The sequence below is a fragment of the Hyaena hyaena genome, unplaced genomic scaffold (genome assembly GCF_003009895.1).
Source record: "Hyaena hyaena isolate Hyena2069 unplaced genomic scaffold, ASM300989v1 scaffold_78, whole genome shotgun sequence".
Lineage (NCBI taxonomy): Eukaryota > Metazoa > Chordata > Mammalia > Carnivora > Hyaenidae > Hyaena > Hyaena hyaena.
Window position 1 is genome coordinate 1456131 of NW_024080710.1, and position 18585 is coordinate 1474715.

The 18585-nt window shown below is 45.4% G+C and overlaps 1 protein-coding gene across 1 annotated transcript; it reads left to right on the forward strand.

Moving 5' to 3' along the window:
• The first annotated feature begins 11440 nt into the window (after positions 1 to 11440).
• Positions 11441 to 14612, forward strand: FAM170B (family with sequence similarity 170 member B). Its single transcript, XM_039233751.1, has 2 exons — positions 11441 to 11671; positions 13397 to 14612. Exons 1-2 carry the CDS (start codon positions 11560 to 11562, stop codon positions 14152 to 14154), a joined length of 870 nt encoding a protein of 289 aa, XP_039089682.1. The 5' UTR covers positions 11441 to 11559; the 3' UTR covers positions 14155 to 14612.
• Positions 14613 to 18585: the final 3973 nt, after the last annotated feature.

Genomic DNA, 18585 nt, shown 5'->3' on the forward strand with positions numbered 1-18585 from the left:
GCATAACTTCTAAACCTCAGCTGTTGTTCATGAAATCAGCGAGGCACTTGGTCTCCCAAAGGGAAATGTCTCTTTAAATTAATGATAATTTATAACATGTGCTTAGCGTTTGCCTGGCACAATTTTAAATAAGCGCTGTAGAGCCGCCTTAGCCTTTTCAGGGTGGAAATAATGCCAAGTCCAGGACTCATACTAGCTTTGTAAGGGGCTCAGGTGATCGGGAGGGGTGGATAGCGGTGGGGCTGGAGGAGCTATGGGCTGGAGCTGGTGCCCAGAGGGGCAGGGAGGGCTGTGGGGAGGGCACTGGGAGGGCTCCAGGGGGCATTGGTCACAGCCTGGCTTGCCATGATGGGGAAAGCCTGTGCTCTGTAGATGTCCCCTCTGCCCCAGATCAGATGTCTGCTCTGCAGCTCAGCAGCTATTTGACCTCGGGCAAGTTAGACTGGAAAAGTGTGAGTGGGGTGAGTGGTCTCCCCCAGGACCACTAGAAGGATTAAATGATGAAATGAAATGCCCTGCTCTATGCCTGGTGCACCTGTTGGTAATAGATGCTGACTCTTTACTGTTCTACAACCTTAGGGTCCAGAAGATGGAAATCTCGGTGGACCTTCTCCCCCATGGGGCAACCGTAACCACTAACTTAGGTCTCAGAGTGCCCGAGGCCCATCACACCCAACTTCCCCTAGCTGTGTTTGTGTTCCAGGCCATCCTCCCTTGGGCAGCCCCAGCAGCTAGAGGCTGCCCAGCCCTGTCCCCAGGCTGGCCCAGGGAGTCTTCCGCCCTGCCCTCCTCTCTGCAGCCAAGCCAGCTTGCCCAGCTGGCTTTGATCAGCCTCTCGCTGAGCCACAATTCTCTGTCTTCATTTGTCCCTGTTTATGTTTCCTTGCAAACAAATGTCATGTCTTTCCCACGGGGCTTCTCTCTAGCCAGTTCATTTTAACCCTGTGCAGACAAGGGTGGGTTTCTGCCCTTCATCCCAGTCCTGTTCGCTGCACCCAGTGAGGCAAGTGCTACTCTGACCCAGAGGCTGATGCTGTCCCCAGGCCCCAGGACTTGCCCACTGGCCCTAGGGAGTGGAGTATCCTAGGGATGGATGGGTAGGTGGCATGGGGCTTTGCAAAATCTTGCTTGTGGGCCTGCATTTTATTTCTTATTTCATTAATATTTAAATAAATATAGAAATAATTGCTTGTTTTCTGAAATGTTCATTGCACAAAAATTAGAAAATAGTGAACGAAAGGATGGGGGAACTGCTTTTCCAAAGATGTATGTTGCATAGATTGTGGTGTGAGTCATTCCAGACTTTACATGTGTGTCAGCACGTATATGTACATGTACTGTGTTCTATATAACCAGTATCATATGATACCTGTTTTTTTTTACTTACTACATTGTGAACACATTAGTTTGCTTTCTTCTTGAACTGCCTTGTATTTCTTTGTTTAGTTGTCCCATAATTTATTTAATCCAAGGGTTTCCAAACCTTATTAGGCATCCAAATCAGTCACAGGGAGGCCTTATTTAAACACAGATTTTTGGGGCGCCTGGGTGGCTCCGTTCGTTGAGCATCTGACTCTTGATTTTGGTTCAGGTCATGATCCCAGGGTGTGGGCTAGAGTCCCGCATTGGACTCTGCACTGAGCATGGAGCCTGCTTAAGATTTCCTCTCTTTCTCTATCTCCACGCACCCCCCTCAAAAAATAAAATATAAAACACAGATTTCTGGCCCACACTGGAGTGGAGCCCAAGGATTTGTAGTTCTAACAAGTTCCGAGGTGAGGCTGATGCAACCCAATCAGTTTAGCCCCCACTCCTTGCTTGGGACACAGGTCCCGTCTGGGTTCATGAGTGTAAATGACACTGCACTTGAAAACGGGCTAGCAAAATCTTGGGCGCATCTCTCCTGAAGGCTAAATCTCTAGAAGCAGGGTTGGCTAAGATAGACAGTATCACAGGCTTAAAGTTATTGCTACATATTGCCAGAAAATATGTTTCACTTATTTTTCCACCAGAGTATTCCAGTTCTGGACTTTGCATTTATTTTTCGTCTTCCCCTCATTGTGCTCCTCCCCCTCTTCCTCCCTTGCCCTCCTCCTCCCCCCTCCTTCTCGTCCTCCTCCTCTCCCTGCTCCCTTTCTAAATAAAATGTGCCTACCAGATGTGGCTAATCTAGTCAAGAAAGCTAGGTTCCTATCCTACAGACTGTGTGAATCCAGAAAACCTCCCTTACTCCTCTGAGGCTTGGTTTCTTCATCTATTTGAGGGGAAAAATACTCTTTCCCCCCATTCCTGGGTTGCAGTGAGAACCATAAAATGATGAATGGGAGCGCCCTTTCTAAATCATGACCCACATGTAGGTGGGAGGGTCCAGAGCACTTCCCTGAAGGGGATTAAGATACAAACTATATATATGAGTCTATTTCTGCTTTTCATTAGTTTGTTTTGGTTTGTTTAGATCCCACATAAAGTAAAATCACATGGTGTTTGCCTTTCTGTGACTTTTTTCACTTAGAATTATGCCCGGTCGGTATATCCATGCTGTCCATCTTGAATGGCAAGATCTCTTGTATGGCTGAGTAGTATTCCACTGCATATATATCCATCAATGGACGCTTAGATTGCCTTCATGTCTTAGCTATTGTAAATAATGTTGTAATAAACCAGCGAGCAAACTGGTGGTTACCAGAGAGGAGGGAGTCAGGAGATGGGCAAAATGGGTGAAGGGGATTAAGAGGTACAAACTTGCAGTCATAAAACAAATAATTTATGTGGATGAAAAATATAACATAGGGAATATAGTGAGTAATATTGTAATAACTTTATATGGTGACAGATGGGAACTATACCTATTGTGGTGAGCATTGTATATAATGTATATAATTATTGAATCACTATGTTGCACATCTGAAACTTAATATATTTTATGTCAACCATACATCAATAAATAATTATTTCATTAGTTTTTAAAAGATACAGTCTGTTTTATGGAAGCTTCTCGAAAGTTAGAGTTACTGGGAGAAAGTTGCCCAATGGGCTTGTCTTCACAGCCAGAACTTCCATGAGTTGCCTGTAGGAGCTCCCAATGGTATGATGGTAAATGTTCAACAACTCACTCGTGGACAGGGTGGTGGGGTAGGAAAGGTCTTGACTTTAGCCTTTGCCAAATACCATGGTGTAAATACTCCCTCCAAACCCTCTTACAAGCTGCCAGTGTGTCATAAGATGTAATAAGATAGGAATTGGTGGGTTTTGAGGATTTATGAGTTTTGTGTTTAATAGAATTTACTTATTTGTATGTTTCTATGAGTTTAATTTTGATAAGGACCATGTTGAACAGCTGGCTTACAAAAAGTTCTTAAAAGATTTAACAATTAGCTCTCACTGGCCAGTACAAGGTGGTCTTGGCACCCATTTGATGCCTGTCTTAGCTACGAACTCATTAAAAATGCAAGTCACTTTTTCACCTTTATGGAGGAATAATGCATGGTTATGCTGACTTCATCTTTTATGCTCGACTGAGGGCTTCACACTGGCAATCTAAATTACTTTTGGGTCCAAATGTTTGGCATTTATATATGAAAACAGTTCAGTATTGGGTTTTGCAAGGATTGAAATTTGGGGTCCCACTAAGACACCTATCTGTCTTCATGCAGCACAGCTGAGCCCCTGCCCCCTGCACATGTGTTGTGCAGAGAAAAGACCAGTAATTTGGGGGGAAGCATGCTTCGTTTCCAGAACCTCATCAGTGAGGTCTTGAGAGATCAATTTTCAATTGCTGCTATTCTTGGCTTTTAATTATCTTAGTTGAGCTTTATTGTGATCAATTTAATTTGTTGTGGATAGAGTGTTGAGTCCTACAGTATGCCTGTAATGCTCCTTATTGCATTACTGATGTTTGTGGCATGCAATTTTCTAATAAGTGACCTGGAATTTGTGTATACTTCGTGGTTCAAATATGAGCCTCCGCATCTTTTTCGTTAAGGCAAGTAAACAATATATATATATTTTTGGCCTGTAAAGTGATATTTCAAAATATCACTGCCACTGCCTGTGAATTTGTGCTATGTAAATAGCCTCCTAGGTGTTGTCTCCAGTGAAATGATAAATTTGCTGGGTTATCTTCAAGTTTTGGGGAATCATTTTAAAAAAGTCAAAATTAAAATAATATGCCTATACTTATTGTGTTCTCCTATAAATAATAAATAATTCATATGCGCTTGCCTCTGATCTTTATCATAGTTGAGGAATTTCTGGTGGCCACGGTGGACTCAGGATGGCTTCCAAGGAGAGGGGTCTTCCCTTGTGAAGTGAACCAAGTGAGGCTGATCTCCTTCTCACCAGCACTGGGAAAGGCTTCTCTCTCCTCTCCAGGAGCAGGTGCTCACAGTGCCCATGATGGTGGCTGGTTCAGGTGACAGGCAGGCAGGCAGGCAGGCACATGTCTCACGTCTCCAGCCACCTTCTGTCCATTCCCCGTGCGCTGTGGGCGTGCTAGAGCCCAGTTCTGCCTCACTGAAGCCGGTTCCCCTGCTGTGAGCTCCTCCCATTTCACCAACTTGAGCGTGATGGTCACACGGAGCAAGGGAGGGTGGGCATTAGAAGCAGATCTCCCTACGTGAGCAAAGCCAGATGGGGTCCTGGGAGTGCAAAGTGCGGTTCACTATTTTGGAAGTCCAAAACCGTAATGCCCACATTAATACAACGAAGGGAAACCATCTCACATAATCATGTCCATTGATGCAGAAAAAGCATTAGACAAAAATCAACATCCTTTCATGATGAAAGCAGTCTGCAAACTAGGGAAACTTTCTCAACATGAAAAAGGCCATTTATAAAAGCCCACAGCTAACAACATTCTCAATGTGAAAGGCTGACAGCCTTTCTTTCCCTGAAGATACAGAACAAGACAAGGATGCTGGCTTTCAGCACTTTGATTCAGCAGAGACGGAAATTCTTGCCAGGCCAATTTGGAAAGAGGAAGAAACAAAGGGGATCCAGATTGTAAGGGGGAGAAGTAAAACTGTATTTGCAGATGACATGATCTTTTATATAGAAAAATCTAAAGACTTGCAGAAAAAATGGTTAGAATTAATAAGAGTCAGCAAAGTTGAATTAAAAAAGTTGCATTTATGTACAATAGGAATGATCTGTTATAGATACTAAGGAAACAGTTCCATTTTACATAGCGTCGAAAAGAATACAATATTAAGGAATAAATCTAACCAAGAGAGGGCAAGAAGAGTGAAACTGAGAGCCCCCTGCCCCCATGTGAAGGGGAGCCAGAGCCAGGCTCACTGCCCAGCAGGGGTGTGGCTGGTGGGTGTCAGTGAATGTACTGCCTACACTTGGGCCCCTATGTCTTAATGTCAGGTTCTTTTCCGGGGAAATTTCTTGTAGGACTTTCACACGGCCTAACTCAGCCTTCCCAGAAGTCATTGCTGGAGGGCCTGGGATCAGCTCCCGGGCTGTGGGTGGTATGTTGGGAAAGGACAGTGGTTGGTGTGTCCTGGGACACCTTTACCATCCATTAAGCAACTGTATCATGTCACAGAAGAGATAATTTCTCCGAAGGACTGGAGGGGAAGAAGCCAGTCTTAAGATGAGGGCCTGCAATGGCTCTTATAATTTTGCGTTTGGCCAGAAATCAGCCCAGTTATCTGCAAGGATACATGCAACTTTCTAGTGGGGATTCCAAATGCCTTGAATGTGAGCTGAAGGCCGCATGGGAGTAAGCCTGGCATGCCTGGAAATCGTGGTAACTTGCCGTTGGCCTCTGGGGTCCTGGGATCTCACCTTTTAAGTTGGAGCCATGCTTCTAGAAGGTTCATTCAGTATGGGTTAGCAATTGGTGGCCTGAGGGCTGTGTCCGGCGTGGCCTATGGCCAGCATACTTTGGACAAGGAGAGAGGGAAGACCCAGCCCTTTCCCCAGAGCTCCCAGCGTGGCTGTCTAAGAACACGCACTTGGAATGGCCAGCTGCCAGGATCCTGGAACTTCCTGGGTCAACCCGTACATGGCCTCCAGCTGGGTTGTCCTTCCTACCGGCTGAAATCGCCCTTCCCAGGGAGCATATGTTGGAAGAAGACACTTCTGCATCCAGGAATCTCGTTGAACATTCGAGATCCCCGGAACCGGAGCTAGGCAGGGCTCGCCCCAGTGCCCAGCCCAAAGGGTGTCCCCCTCCCTGCTCTCTGATGACAGAGAAGGCCTAGGCTATTTGTGTGGGCGCCCTGAGGTTAAGGTCAAAACCCTGAGACAGCTCCAAACAAACCACGGAGAAGCAGTAGCCTGTTATTAAGGCTGAAGGGAAAAAAAGCAAAGCTCCCTTCCCCCACTTGCTTGGGGAGCCCAGGGAAGAGTTCTTCATATTACATTTCTCTGTGGCTGAGTTTTTCCTTATGTGGTCCACTGACTCACTTCTTTTTAAATAGTTACAAGAAGCAACAGAAAATGGACTGAAAAGAGAGTACTTCCTTACTCTAATCCTCACACTCTCTGATGCCTTCTGGCACTTTCTCTGCAGCGTTGGCACAAGGCTGAGGTCATCAGTAATTCCTGGGGACTGATCTTCACTGGGAGAACCTCCCCACTCTGGAGCCCACGCTGCATCTGGCCGGCAGAGGCCCAGGCCGCTCACCACTTTTCTCCCTCCCTCGGGTGTTAAGTCTGGTAAAAGGAGTTCTTTGCGGGGCGGTGGTAAGGTGGCTAGTACTGCCTCAAGGTCCTTTATTTTCTAGTATGAAGAAGAGTATTGCTCACTTAAGACATTTTAATTATTTATTTAGGGGCTCCTGGGTGGTTCAGTCGTTTGAGCGTCTGACTTCGGCTCAAGGTCATGATCTCATGATTTATGGGTTTGAGCTCTGTGTTGCGCTCTGTGCTGACAGCTTGGAGTCTGGAGCCTGCTCTGGATTCTGTGTCTCCCTTTCTGCTCCTCCCCTTGCTCATTCTCTCTCTCTCTCTCTCAAAGATAAACAGACATTAAAAAACAAAGTTTATTTATTTATTTGGAGAGAGAGAGAGAGACAGCATGTGTGTGTGTGTGTGTGCACACAACTGGGGGAGGGACAGAGAGCAAGGGAGAGGGAGAAAATCCCAAGCAGGCGCCACACCATCAGTGCAGAGCTGGATGTAGGACTTGAACTCATGAACTGTGAGATCACGACCTGAGCTGAAATCAAGTCAGACGCTTAACTGTCTGAGCCACCCAGGTGCTCCAAGACACTTTATATAGCAGCTTGGCCACAGAAATGTCAGGACTGATGCACTTCCGTAGGCAACATTAGACTTCTTGGCTGAGCAGACGGGCAGTTTCTGGATGCTCATGGGCTCTGGGGTGAATGACCTAACTCTCCTGGTAGCATAGATTGTGGCACAAGCCAACCTCTAGAGTTTGGAGTGAAGGGAAGTGAGAATTGGCATCTCCACTTCCCACCGTGCCTCTGGCTGGTTTGTTTCCTGTTAGCCTCTTCCCGACTGAGAAACACGGAGGCTGGGAAGGCTAGTTTTGGAAGAGGAGTTAAGACTGGAAACCACTCCAGGCCTTCTTGATGAGGGTTAGGGTTTACATGCAATGTGTGAGCCGAGATGAGCTGGCCGGGAGTCAGAGCTCCAAGAAAATGCTGTGTTGGTCTTTTTGGAGTTCTGCACACCAATCCTGTCGGCTACAGCAGTGGAGCACGGAAGTTCTTGGCAAGGCTGGAGAACCAGCTGGAAGACTTCAGCGCCTGGGACACAGTGGGCTGGGCGGGCCTCGGCCTTAACCATTCTTCCCTCCTTTCCCCAGGGGAGGGCAGGAACCCTGTATGGGTGGCCTTACTTAGCTAAGTATCTGCAGGGAGCAGGGGAGGGGCTGGGAAAGAGCGCCTTCCTGTGGACAGAAGCAACCCAGAGGCCACATGAAGGTGAAGAATATGTGCACGTCTTTGGTCGGGCTTTGCTCTAAGCCACTTGCTGGGAAGAGGCCCACAGGAAGGAGCGTGGGGGCAGCATGGCAAAGCCGCCCTGCCTCTGCGCTTGGGATGTAAGCCTCCCCCTTCATCCCTCCTACTTGTGCCTCACCTCACCCCTCTGAACTTCAACCTCCCCCTATAAAATAGGGTCAATAATGCCTACCTGGCAGGATTGTTGAACATGTATAGATTCTGGGGGAATAGAGGAGCTGGCTCACGTGACTTTGGAAAATGGCGTTTTGACCAGAAAACGTAAGGCTAAACACAAATGCAAGCGTACATAAACACTGTAATGTAGTTAGTAAGGTAGTTTCCCAGAGGGGTACAGATGAACAATTCTGAAACTGTCGTACATGAATACTGCGAGCGAACAAACACAGGAAGGGATGATGGGTAGAAGGAGTCAAACTCCCACGTTGTTCTTGCAACACCAGGACTGTGCACTGGGGTGTAGAGGTTGGCCAATGAGCTGTGCAACTAGAACATATTTAAACATGACAGGTAAAATCAAAGACTGTTGAATTGTGATAGCTGCATAACAAATTGCCCCCAAACCTAAAAGATCCATCTTTTACTATGCTCATGGTTTCTGAGGATCAGGAATTCAGGCAGAGCAGATAGCTGAATTTGGAGGGGATGGCTAGTCTCTGCTCTGACACGTTTGGGGCCCCAGATGGAAGATTCAAAGGCTAGAAGGTGGAATCATGCACTTATGTGTGGGCTGGTTGGCTGGGGACCTTTGCCAGGGCTGCTGGTTCGAACACCTCCATGTGGCCTTTCTGTGTGGCCTGGGCTTCCTCACGATATGGTGGCTGAGTCCAAAGGAAAGTAGAAAGAGAGACAGAGACAGAGAGCCAGGATGAAGTCCTACTGTCTTTTATGACCCAGCCTTGAAAGTCTGGAAGCATTGCTTCACCACTTTCTATTGGAAAGATCACCCTGCTTCCTGAAGAAGGGCCACGTATCTCCAATGGAGGAGGGTCAACTTCACGTTGTAACAAGAGCTCGTGAGAAGAGATACACCGGTGTGGCCATCTCTGGAAAATATCATCTCCTACAGCTCCATCTAATCTTTCTCCCTCTTCCTGAGATCACCACCATTTCCAGGGGGTATGATTACCTTCAGATGACCTCTAAGCCTTTTCATGCATAGACAAAGACTTGGTTTGGGGCTTTTGTGGGAGGGAGTCGAAAGTTTAATTTTCACTTAAGGGAAATTCCTTTGCATTTTGCTTTTTGTTCTTAACATGAATTCATTTATTAGTACATGTAGACCTATTTTTTTGTGTGTGGGGGGTGTTCCACAATTTGGTTATATAGCAATTTATGTAACTACTTCTTTCTTTTGATGGATCTTTAAAATGTTTCCACTTTTCCCCCCTATTATAAATAATACTGCAGGGTGCCTGGGTGGCTCAGCTGGTTGAGCGTCTGACTCTCGATTGAGGCTCAGGTCATGATCCCAGGGATATGGGATCAAGCCCCGCTTTGGACTCTGAGCTGAGCATGAAGCCTGTCTCTCCCTCTTTCTCTCTGTTCCTCTCTCCTCTGCTCCTCTCCCCCACTCACACACACTCTCTCTCTCAAAAAAAAAATAATAAAAAATAAAAATAATAATACTGCAACCAATATTTCTCTATGTATTATTTTATGCACATAGTACAAAATGTGAATGTGTCCTGGGAAAGAGATGGATGAGTAAAGGGCTGAGTGAAAGAACAAATCACTTTTAATTGTAATGGGTATTATCAAGTTTCCTTCGAGAAAGGCTCTCTGACCAATAAAAATATAAAAGTATTCACTTTCTTGTGCCCTCACTAGCACTGAGTACTGTCAGTCCTTTTCATTCTTGCTCGTCTTATGGGCAAAAGCAATATACCGCACATCATGTGTTTTTAATTTGTAGTTTCCTCATTACAGTTAGGTTGAATTGGGCTGAACATCTCATATGTTTATCAGCCATCTGTAGTCCTTCTCCTGGGAATTGCCTGTTCATTTCCTTTACTGAACTGCTCACTGCAGTTTCACTAAAAAGCAGAGAAATGCAAATTGAAACAGCCATTGTTTTTTAAGTGATGAAGTTAAAAAAAAAAAGGTGACAAGGATTCTCAACGCTTGTGATGATTGACATCATAGAAGTTCAAAAAAACTACTCTATGTCTAATTAAGGTGTTAACTTATATTTTCTTTCTACACATTTTTAATTAAAACACAACTTAGCACCATATGAAAATATTCAGAGTTGTTTTATATGAGATGAGACCAATGTTGATTTAAAAACTTTAGTGAGTAAAAATTTTCGGCATCATTTATTGACTGAGTCTTCTTTTCCTTGAAGACTTTTGTTACTTACTTTCTCTGTTAAAGATTCAAATATACAATGGGATTGTTTAATGGACTACTTTTATCTTCTGTTGATCTATTTATTTTTTGTGTGCTGGCATTCCCCCCCCCCCCTTTCTTTATAAGGCAAGTCTCTGGATTTATTTGGTAAGAGAGAGCACAATTACAGTATTTCCTCTCTCTACCAGGGAACGTTGTCTCTTGGTAGGGGCAAGTGTGACTTTTCATCACTCCATAAAGCTCTGTGGTGTTTTCCTTCATGCAGTGGCCTTTCTTTTAGGAGTGGAGTATATTTTCTGAGGTGCTGGCTGTATGGACAGTGTTGGGGTTACTTTTGGAATATTGGGATTATTTTCAATCCACTATCTTTTTGAGATGTTTAGATTTGGTGATGCAGAGGAGTAGAGTTAGTGACACTGAGCAGAGGTAGGAGGGGAATGGAGAGAGGTGTTTTGGAGGAAGTGTGTACAAGCACTGGGACCTCCAGGAGCAGAGAGAGGTGGCAGATAGGAAGGCATGCCAGAATGACTCAGGGCTCAAACCCAAGAACTGTGAAGTCATGACTTGAGCTAAAGTCAGATGATTAACTGACTGAGCTACCCAGATGCCCCAGTAGGCCTGATTTGATGTTGGGTGATGACAGTGTGTATGCAAACATGTGTGTATTTAAAGGAACATGGTGTGAATTTGTGCATATGCATGTGTGAACACAAGTGTGTCGTTAGGTGAATGTGTGTGTGAATTTGAGTGTATGAGTGTGTTAGTTTATATGTGTATGAGTGTGTATGTGTCTATGTCTGTGTGTTTAAATGTGTGTTTATGTACATTTTAGTGTATGTGTGTGAGTGATTATTATGTGCGTGTCCATGTGAGGATATGTGTGTTTACATATGTATAAGCCTCTTTGTGGGTATGTTTAAGTGTTTGTGTCTCTATGTGTGTGTAAGTGTTTATATGTGTGTGCGTTTGTGTTTTATGTTTATGTCCCTCACACACACACACACACAAAAGACAAGGAGGGGCCCCACCAGGAAATGAGATCCTGGTGAGAAGCCTGTCCTACCCTCTAGACTGGGTCTCAGTCCTTGCCATGGGTCATAGAACATTGTCATTGATGAGGTCACAGACTAAACCCAGGATCCTAGTAACCACAGGGAGCCCAGCAGCCCCTGGGGCTGGGGCCAGTGGAGGGCTTCAGCACAGCCTAAACCAACCCTCACCAAACAGCTGGAGCACTGAGTCCCCTGGGCTCTGGTGTCCAACCATGGAACGCCACTTCACAGACCATAGGGGAGAACAATCACCAACAGATGGGACCACCATGAGCCTGGCCAGCCCAGAGCCCACGGAGGAGAGCGTGGCAGTGTGCTGGTCAGGTGGGTCAAAAGAGAGAGGGTTGGTTCCTTGGGAGCGAGGCTCTGGAGGGTGAGGGAGGGGCGCTGGGTCACCTCCAGTGCTGTTGCCAAAGTGTTGGATTGGCCATGAAAATGGATGGTGGCTATGCCTGAGGCTGTTGTGAGTACATGAGGTGATTTCAGGAGGTACGAGGGTGAAAATGGAAAATGCTAGTCATTATGTACTTTAATGTACATTGGAGAAGCAAAATTGGCATGTCAGCCCTGTGGTTTCAGAATAATATACAAAAACCCCTTATAATAAATTGATTAAAATTAATCCAGGACATCAATTTGAAGATGACTGTGAAGTGACCACGGGCAGCACATAAGGGTAACACCAACTCAATAGTCAGTGAAACTCTGTGCCTCAGTTTCCTAATCTGTCAAATAGGAATCATAACAATGTAATTTCTTGGGGCTTTTTCAGTATTAAGGGAGTTAATACATGGCGGGCACTTATACGGTGATGAGGTACAGTGAATGTTTAAGGAGAGGGCAAGATGCTCCTCAGGTAGGACCAATATACGTCACAAATGCTGAAGGAAAAGGGGGTGCTGGATGACCTGGTTAAAGTACTTCCATGTGTGGCTTTTCAAATTGAGCTTTTTCAAAAATTTATTTTGAGAGTGAGCGAGCATGGGAGGAGGGGCAGAGAGAGAGGAAGACAGAGAATCTCAAGCAGGCTCTGCACTGTCAGTGAGGAGCCTGATGTGGGGCTCAAACTTGTGAACCGTGAGATCATCACAGGAGCCCAAACCAAGAGTGGGCGCTCAACCGACTGAGCCACTCAGGTGATCCCTCCCCACACACATGTGTGGCTTTTTAAATTGGCTTTAATCAGCTGTTAATTTACACATGAAAATGTCATCATTGTGCATAATTTGAAGAATTCTGGATAAGCGTACATGTGCGTAACCACCATCGTGATCATGACCTGGAACATTTTCATCATCCCCAAAGGTTTCCTTGTGACCCTCTGCAGTGAGTTACCCTGCTGCCCCCAGCTCCGGGTAACCCCTGATCTGCCCACTCTTTCTATAGTTTTACCTTTTCTAGAATGTCATCTAAGTGGAATCCTATAGCATAGGGCCTTTTTACCCCAGCTGCTTTCATTTAGCATAATGCATTAGAGATTCACCCATGTTTTAAAGGCATTTTTAAAAAATTCTTATTTATTTTGAGAGAGACAGAAATAGTGCAATAAGGGAAGGACAGAGAGAGAAGGTGAGAGGGAATCCCAAGCAGGCTCCACACTGTCAGTGCAGAGCCCGAGGAAGGGCTGAATTCACGAAACCATGAGATCATGACCTGAGCCAAAACAAAGAGTCAGCGCTCAACCCTGAGCCAGCCACCCAGGTGCCTGGAGATTTGTCCATGTTTTACACATATCGGTAGATCATTCCTTTTTTTTTTAAATCAATGAATAGGCTTGCGTTGTATGGTACATCCATCCATACATCCATCCATCCATACCATAATCTGTCTATTCACCAGTTGATGGTCTTTTTGGGTTTAGTCAAGTTTTTGGTGATCACATCCATACATTATTTGCTCCTCATCCCCATTTTATGAGGAATCACAACACAGGAGCTGATGGTACTTGCCCAAGGACCCCCGAGCCTGCACCCTCCCAGAGCCCTGAAAGGTGAGTTGTGGCACTGATCCCTGCGGGGACGCTGATGAAAATGTCCTTCCATTTCCCAGGGGCCATGAAAAGAGAGGAGACACCTCCTCGGCCGGGGCCGGCCCCCCTCCACGGGGAGGACGTCTACTTGGCCTGCAGGGCCCGGGCAATGCTGGGCTGGAGCAGCTCTCCATCCTCCCCGTCCTCCTCCTCAGAGTATCAGTCTTACTCCCAGTACCAGTCTTGCTACTCCTGCATGTACGACGATGAAGACACCGCCCAGCAGAGCATGTGTGCCTTCTACACCCACGTGCAGACGGTGCAGGGCGTGGCCGTGGCCTGGGAGACTGAGACAGGCTTTGAGCCGGTCAGCAGGAAGCCCCGCATTCACGAGGCCGCGTTCATCAAGAGGCAGAGGCGGAAAGGCACCTCCTTTGAGATGGCTTCCAGCACCGACCTGCGCTGGGAACTGGAAGCCAGCAAGAGCAACTGCTGCCCAGAGCAGGATGACACGGAGCTGCTGGGGCCTCTGGAGCTGTGCCTGCCAGAGCTGCGGGACACCCCCGACTGGCTGGTCACCACGGACTATGGGCTGCGCTGCGTGGCCTGCTGTCGGGTCTTCCCCACGCTGGAGGCTCTGCTCAAGCACGCCCAGTATGGCATACAAGAGGGCTTCAGCTGCCAGATCTTCTTTGAGGAGATGCTGGAGAGAAGAAGGCGGGCCCGGGGCCGAGTCCAGGATCAAGAGTTGGAGGAATTAGAGAGCCCTTCAGAAGGCAGCGGACCTCGCCGGCCCCAGGCCAGGGCGTTTCCCTCACAGCGGCAGCAGAGGCAGTGAGCTGGAGGTGATGTGCCCAGCCCTGCTCTCACCTCTGGCGCCGCAGTTGATCCTCCCCCAGCCAGCAGGGCCAGAGCTACCTGGGCAGGGAGAGAGGAGGAGAGCCGGGGGGAAGAAAGCAAGCAGGAGCCAGAGCTGGCAGGGTCGTGAAAAGGGGAAGAACTCTTCCAAAGGGCACAGCATTTCAACCAGAGTCCGTTTCAAACCTGAATCCAAAGAGGAGGGCTTCAAGTGTTTCTGATGATGGGCACAAGATCTGAAGCCTGCAAGCGTGTGGACACAGGGAGTTTTATTTTTGCTGGTGGATCAAGCAGGTCGTGACCCACAGGAGAGCCAACTGCAAAGGAAGCTTCCAGCCTATGTTTTTCATTGTTAGGAACCTGTTATATGCCCGAATTCTATGTCTTATTTTGGTGGGATTAAACTTGAGTCACTCAAAACTTAAGGCAACATCTAAAGGCGTGAGCCATGCTATGAGGTTGGAGCTGTTGGAAATTGCCATCTCTGTAGGTCACACACCAGCACAGACACCTGGAGAAGGCAGGTTCCCAGAGGTAGAGATGGGGTCTGCGTAAGTCCCGCTACCTATGAGTTCATAGGTCAACTGTAGGTTTTAACATGTTGTTACAATATTCATCTACACCCTCCTATCTGTCCCCAGTTCAGGGGGCTGTGTTCATTTGAGAAAATCCATGGATGGCTCCCTGTGTGTAATGCATGCAGATGAAACATATAGCCCAACCTTCCAGGGAGAGGACCTTCCACTGTCCAGTGGACAATTCCAGTGTCCAATTCTCCAGTGAGACAAGGGAATGAATCACATAAGGGAGGTTTGGGGAGCCCAGTGCAGGGGCCCCAAACTCATGCTGGTTGATGAGGAAGCAAAACCTTCCAAAAGAGGCGATGTTCACAAAGGCTTAGAAGACAGGTAGAATTAGTAAGACGGTGGCTTCTTACTTGGCGCTGTTGACATTTTAGACTGAATAATTAATTGTCTTCATGTCGGTGAGGGCTATCCTCTCTACTCTGGGATGTCTGGCAGCATCCCTGATCTCTACCCACTAGATGCCAGTAGCATCTCCTTCCCTACAACTGTGACAATTGAAAGTGTCCTAGACTCTAACAAATATTCCTTAGAAGCAAAAATCACTGCTTGGTTGACAGTCACTGAGCTAGACAAGACTGAGGATCTTAAGAGGAAGAATGGCACAATATGTATGGGCAACTGCCAGCCACTTGGCCTGGATGGAGTGCTGGAGGCATTTCTCTTCTCATATAGTCCATAAAAATTTAGCACCTGCTATGTGCCAGACACTGTACTGGGCATGGGGAACAAACAGTGAATAGGCATGGATGATTCCCTGTGTGGCTTACAGAAAGCTGGCAAAATTAGACTATATATACATATATGTACACATACATATTTAGAAATAATTATAATAATATATATTATTTATAATATATTTATTTATATATTATTAATAATATAATTTATAATAATAAATATACATATTTAGAAATAATTATAGAAGCACTCAATTCATGACCTTCAAGGCCCGGGCTTTGCTAACTTCTCCATCACCATTTCTTAGAATCTGCTGCTTCACTTGCTATGCTCCAGTTACACTAGCCTTCCTTCTTTCCTTAAATGCTCCAAGCTTTCATACCTCAGGGCCTTTGCACTTGCTCTCTCCTCTAGGTGGAGTGGAAACGCTTCTCTGTCATTCTTCTGGCTGACCACCGACCCTTTGTTCATCTATGAGGCTTCAGCCTTGTCACTTTTTCATAGGGGACTTCTCCAATCATACCACCTGGTGCATGCCTCATTCTAAGTGCAGATGATTTAAAAAAAAAAAAAAAAAAAAGGAAGTGTCATGATCAGACTTGTGAAATATGGATTGGTGGAGTAGCAAAAGAAGAAAGGATCAAGTAATCAGATCATTTAAGAGGCAGTTGTAGAAACCCGGCTATAAGGGAAGATGTGGTTTGGACAAGGCTAGTCACAACCCATGAGGGAGTGAATGGATGCATTCAAGATGTATGTGGGGAATAGATCCAAAGAACTTGGGGATGTGTGGATGTGGGGGTGGGGAAAACGGGCTTTTCACCAGGTGGCTGGTGAATATTGGTGCCATTTCCAGGTAGTGGAATACCAAAGGAGAAGATTTGCTGGGATACCAATGAGTCCAGTTTTGAATAAGCCCACCTTGTGATAGAAACATTCAGAAGGGAGTTTGAAGGATCTGGAGCTTACGTGGGATGGAGATAAGTTTGCAGTCATCTACACGTGTGTGGTTAGCTGCGGCCATGGCAGTTTATGTGGGCCTTAAGTGAGATGCATTCTCTCCGCTAGCCTCAGTACAATGGGAAGCCAAGTGATCATAGAGTTGATGTCAGCCATGGGGATGGTGTCTTCTCACCACTTTGAAGATGTGGCAGATTCATGGACTTTCTAAATTCACTGTGAAACAGGCTGGAGAATCTTCAGAAAGGAAAAGGGGATGAGACAATGGCCCAATTTTGTGAAGCTCTTCTTGGAAGAGCCTTTGGTATTTGAGGGAGGCTCAGTAGGCAGATAGAATCAAAGGACAATCCAAAGGAAGGGGAGGCAGCTGAACCAGAAATAGGAGAGTGCTAGTGAGGAGAACATTTCTATTTAGAAATCAGTGTGCAAGGGAAATAAAATGAGGCATGGCATGTAAGCTCTGGAATTTCAACCTTTAAAAGACGTGTATAGCCCTGATATTCTAAGGGCCAAGAATTGCTCTAAATGCCCTGTGAATATTAAATCATGAAATGCCATCCACTGTGGTGGGTTCTATGATTAGTCTGATGGGTGAGTAGGCTAAGACCTTACCAAGGTTGTACAGCTGGTATGTGGCAGAGTCAGGCTGTATAAACCCAGGCAGCGTGGTTTCAGAGCCTGTGTTCTAACCATCACACAGAGAAGAAAATTTTAATGTAAAGCCAGATGCAAGGTATTTAGAAAAGCAAACATGTCAGCTCCACAGGTTGTATTTTCTTTAGATTAAGTAGCAGCAGCTGGAGATCCCGGGAAAATGATGGGCGTTCAGAATAAATGAAAGATGACAGGAACCTTGGGTAAGCAAACTTTTAATGTAGAGGATAACTTAAGCTGACATGGACGGGGGAAGGAAGGGATAAAACTGTTCTTAAGTAGTGACTTGTTCTTAAAATACAGCTTAAACTCAGCTGGGTTAAGTACTCATTTGTGGTTTAAACTCATCACTTAGCAGAAGCCTGGGGCTGCCACCAAATAAGGTAAGTATCAGAGTGAGTAAGGAGAGCCCCTCCAGGGGACTTGAACCACTTAGATCTTGAACCATTTTAGACCTTTTGTCTAAACCCAACCTTTTCCCGGACTCAATAGAAACCTGATAACAGTGCCTGACAAGAATGGCACTAAAAAAAAGTAAATATACCAATGTCATTTACAAACACAAAATAATAGCTAATTATATTTTTTCAGCTAAGGTGCCAAGATAATTCAACGCAGGAATGAATAACCTTGTCAGCAAATAGTGCTGGGACAACTGGGTATTTATATGCAAAAGAGTGAAGTTGTATCCCTACCTCACACCATATGTAAACATTAAAATGAAAAAGACCTAATGTAGTTAAAACTATAAAACTCTTAAAGGAAGACAGAGATGTAAATCTCCATGATGTTGGATCAGGCAATGGTCCCTTAGATATGACACTGAAAGCACAAGCAAACAGAAAGATATAAGTTGGATTTTATCACAATTAAAGACTTTCGTGTTCAAAGGACATTATCAAGAAAATGAGAATCCACAGAATGGGAGAGAATACTTGCACATCCCATATGAACTCTTACAATAAAATACAAGCATTCCAGTTAAAAGATGAGCAAAAGGCTTAAAAGATATTTCCTCAAAAAAGATATACAAATGACCAATAAGCACAGAAAAAGATACTCAACATCATTGGTCTGTAGGAATGTAAAATGGTGCAGCTACTTTAGAAAACCTTCTGGCAGTTCCTCCAAAGGTCAAAAATGGAGTTACCATATGATCCAGCAATTCTGATAATTAAAAACATAGGTCCACATGAAAGTTTGTACTTCAATACTCATAGCAACATTATTTCTAATACAAAAAAGTAACAACAGCCTACATGACCCCAAAATGATGCAAGAAGAAACAAAATGTGACATATCCTTACAATGGCATATTAAACACCCATAAAAAGGAACGAAATACCAATCCATGCTACAACATGGATGAACCTTGAAAACAGTACGTGAAGAAAAAAATAGTCAGACACAAGGCTTTATAATGCATGATTCTATATGAAATATCCAAACAGGCAAATTATTGCAGAGATAGAAAACAGATTAGTGGTTGCCAGGGATTTGGGAGAGGAAGAGGAATGGGAAAGGCTTGCTAA

Coding starts and splice junctions, on each gene's coding strand:
- FAM170B (XM_039233751.1), top strand. CDS start 11,560: ATGGAACGCCACTTCACAGACCATAGGGGAGAACAATCACCAACAGAT. Junction 11,672..13,396: donor CGTGGCAGTGTGCTGGTCAG/GTGGGTCAAAAG, acceptor TCCATTTCCCAG/GGGCCATGAAAAGAGAGGAG.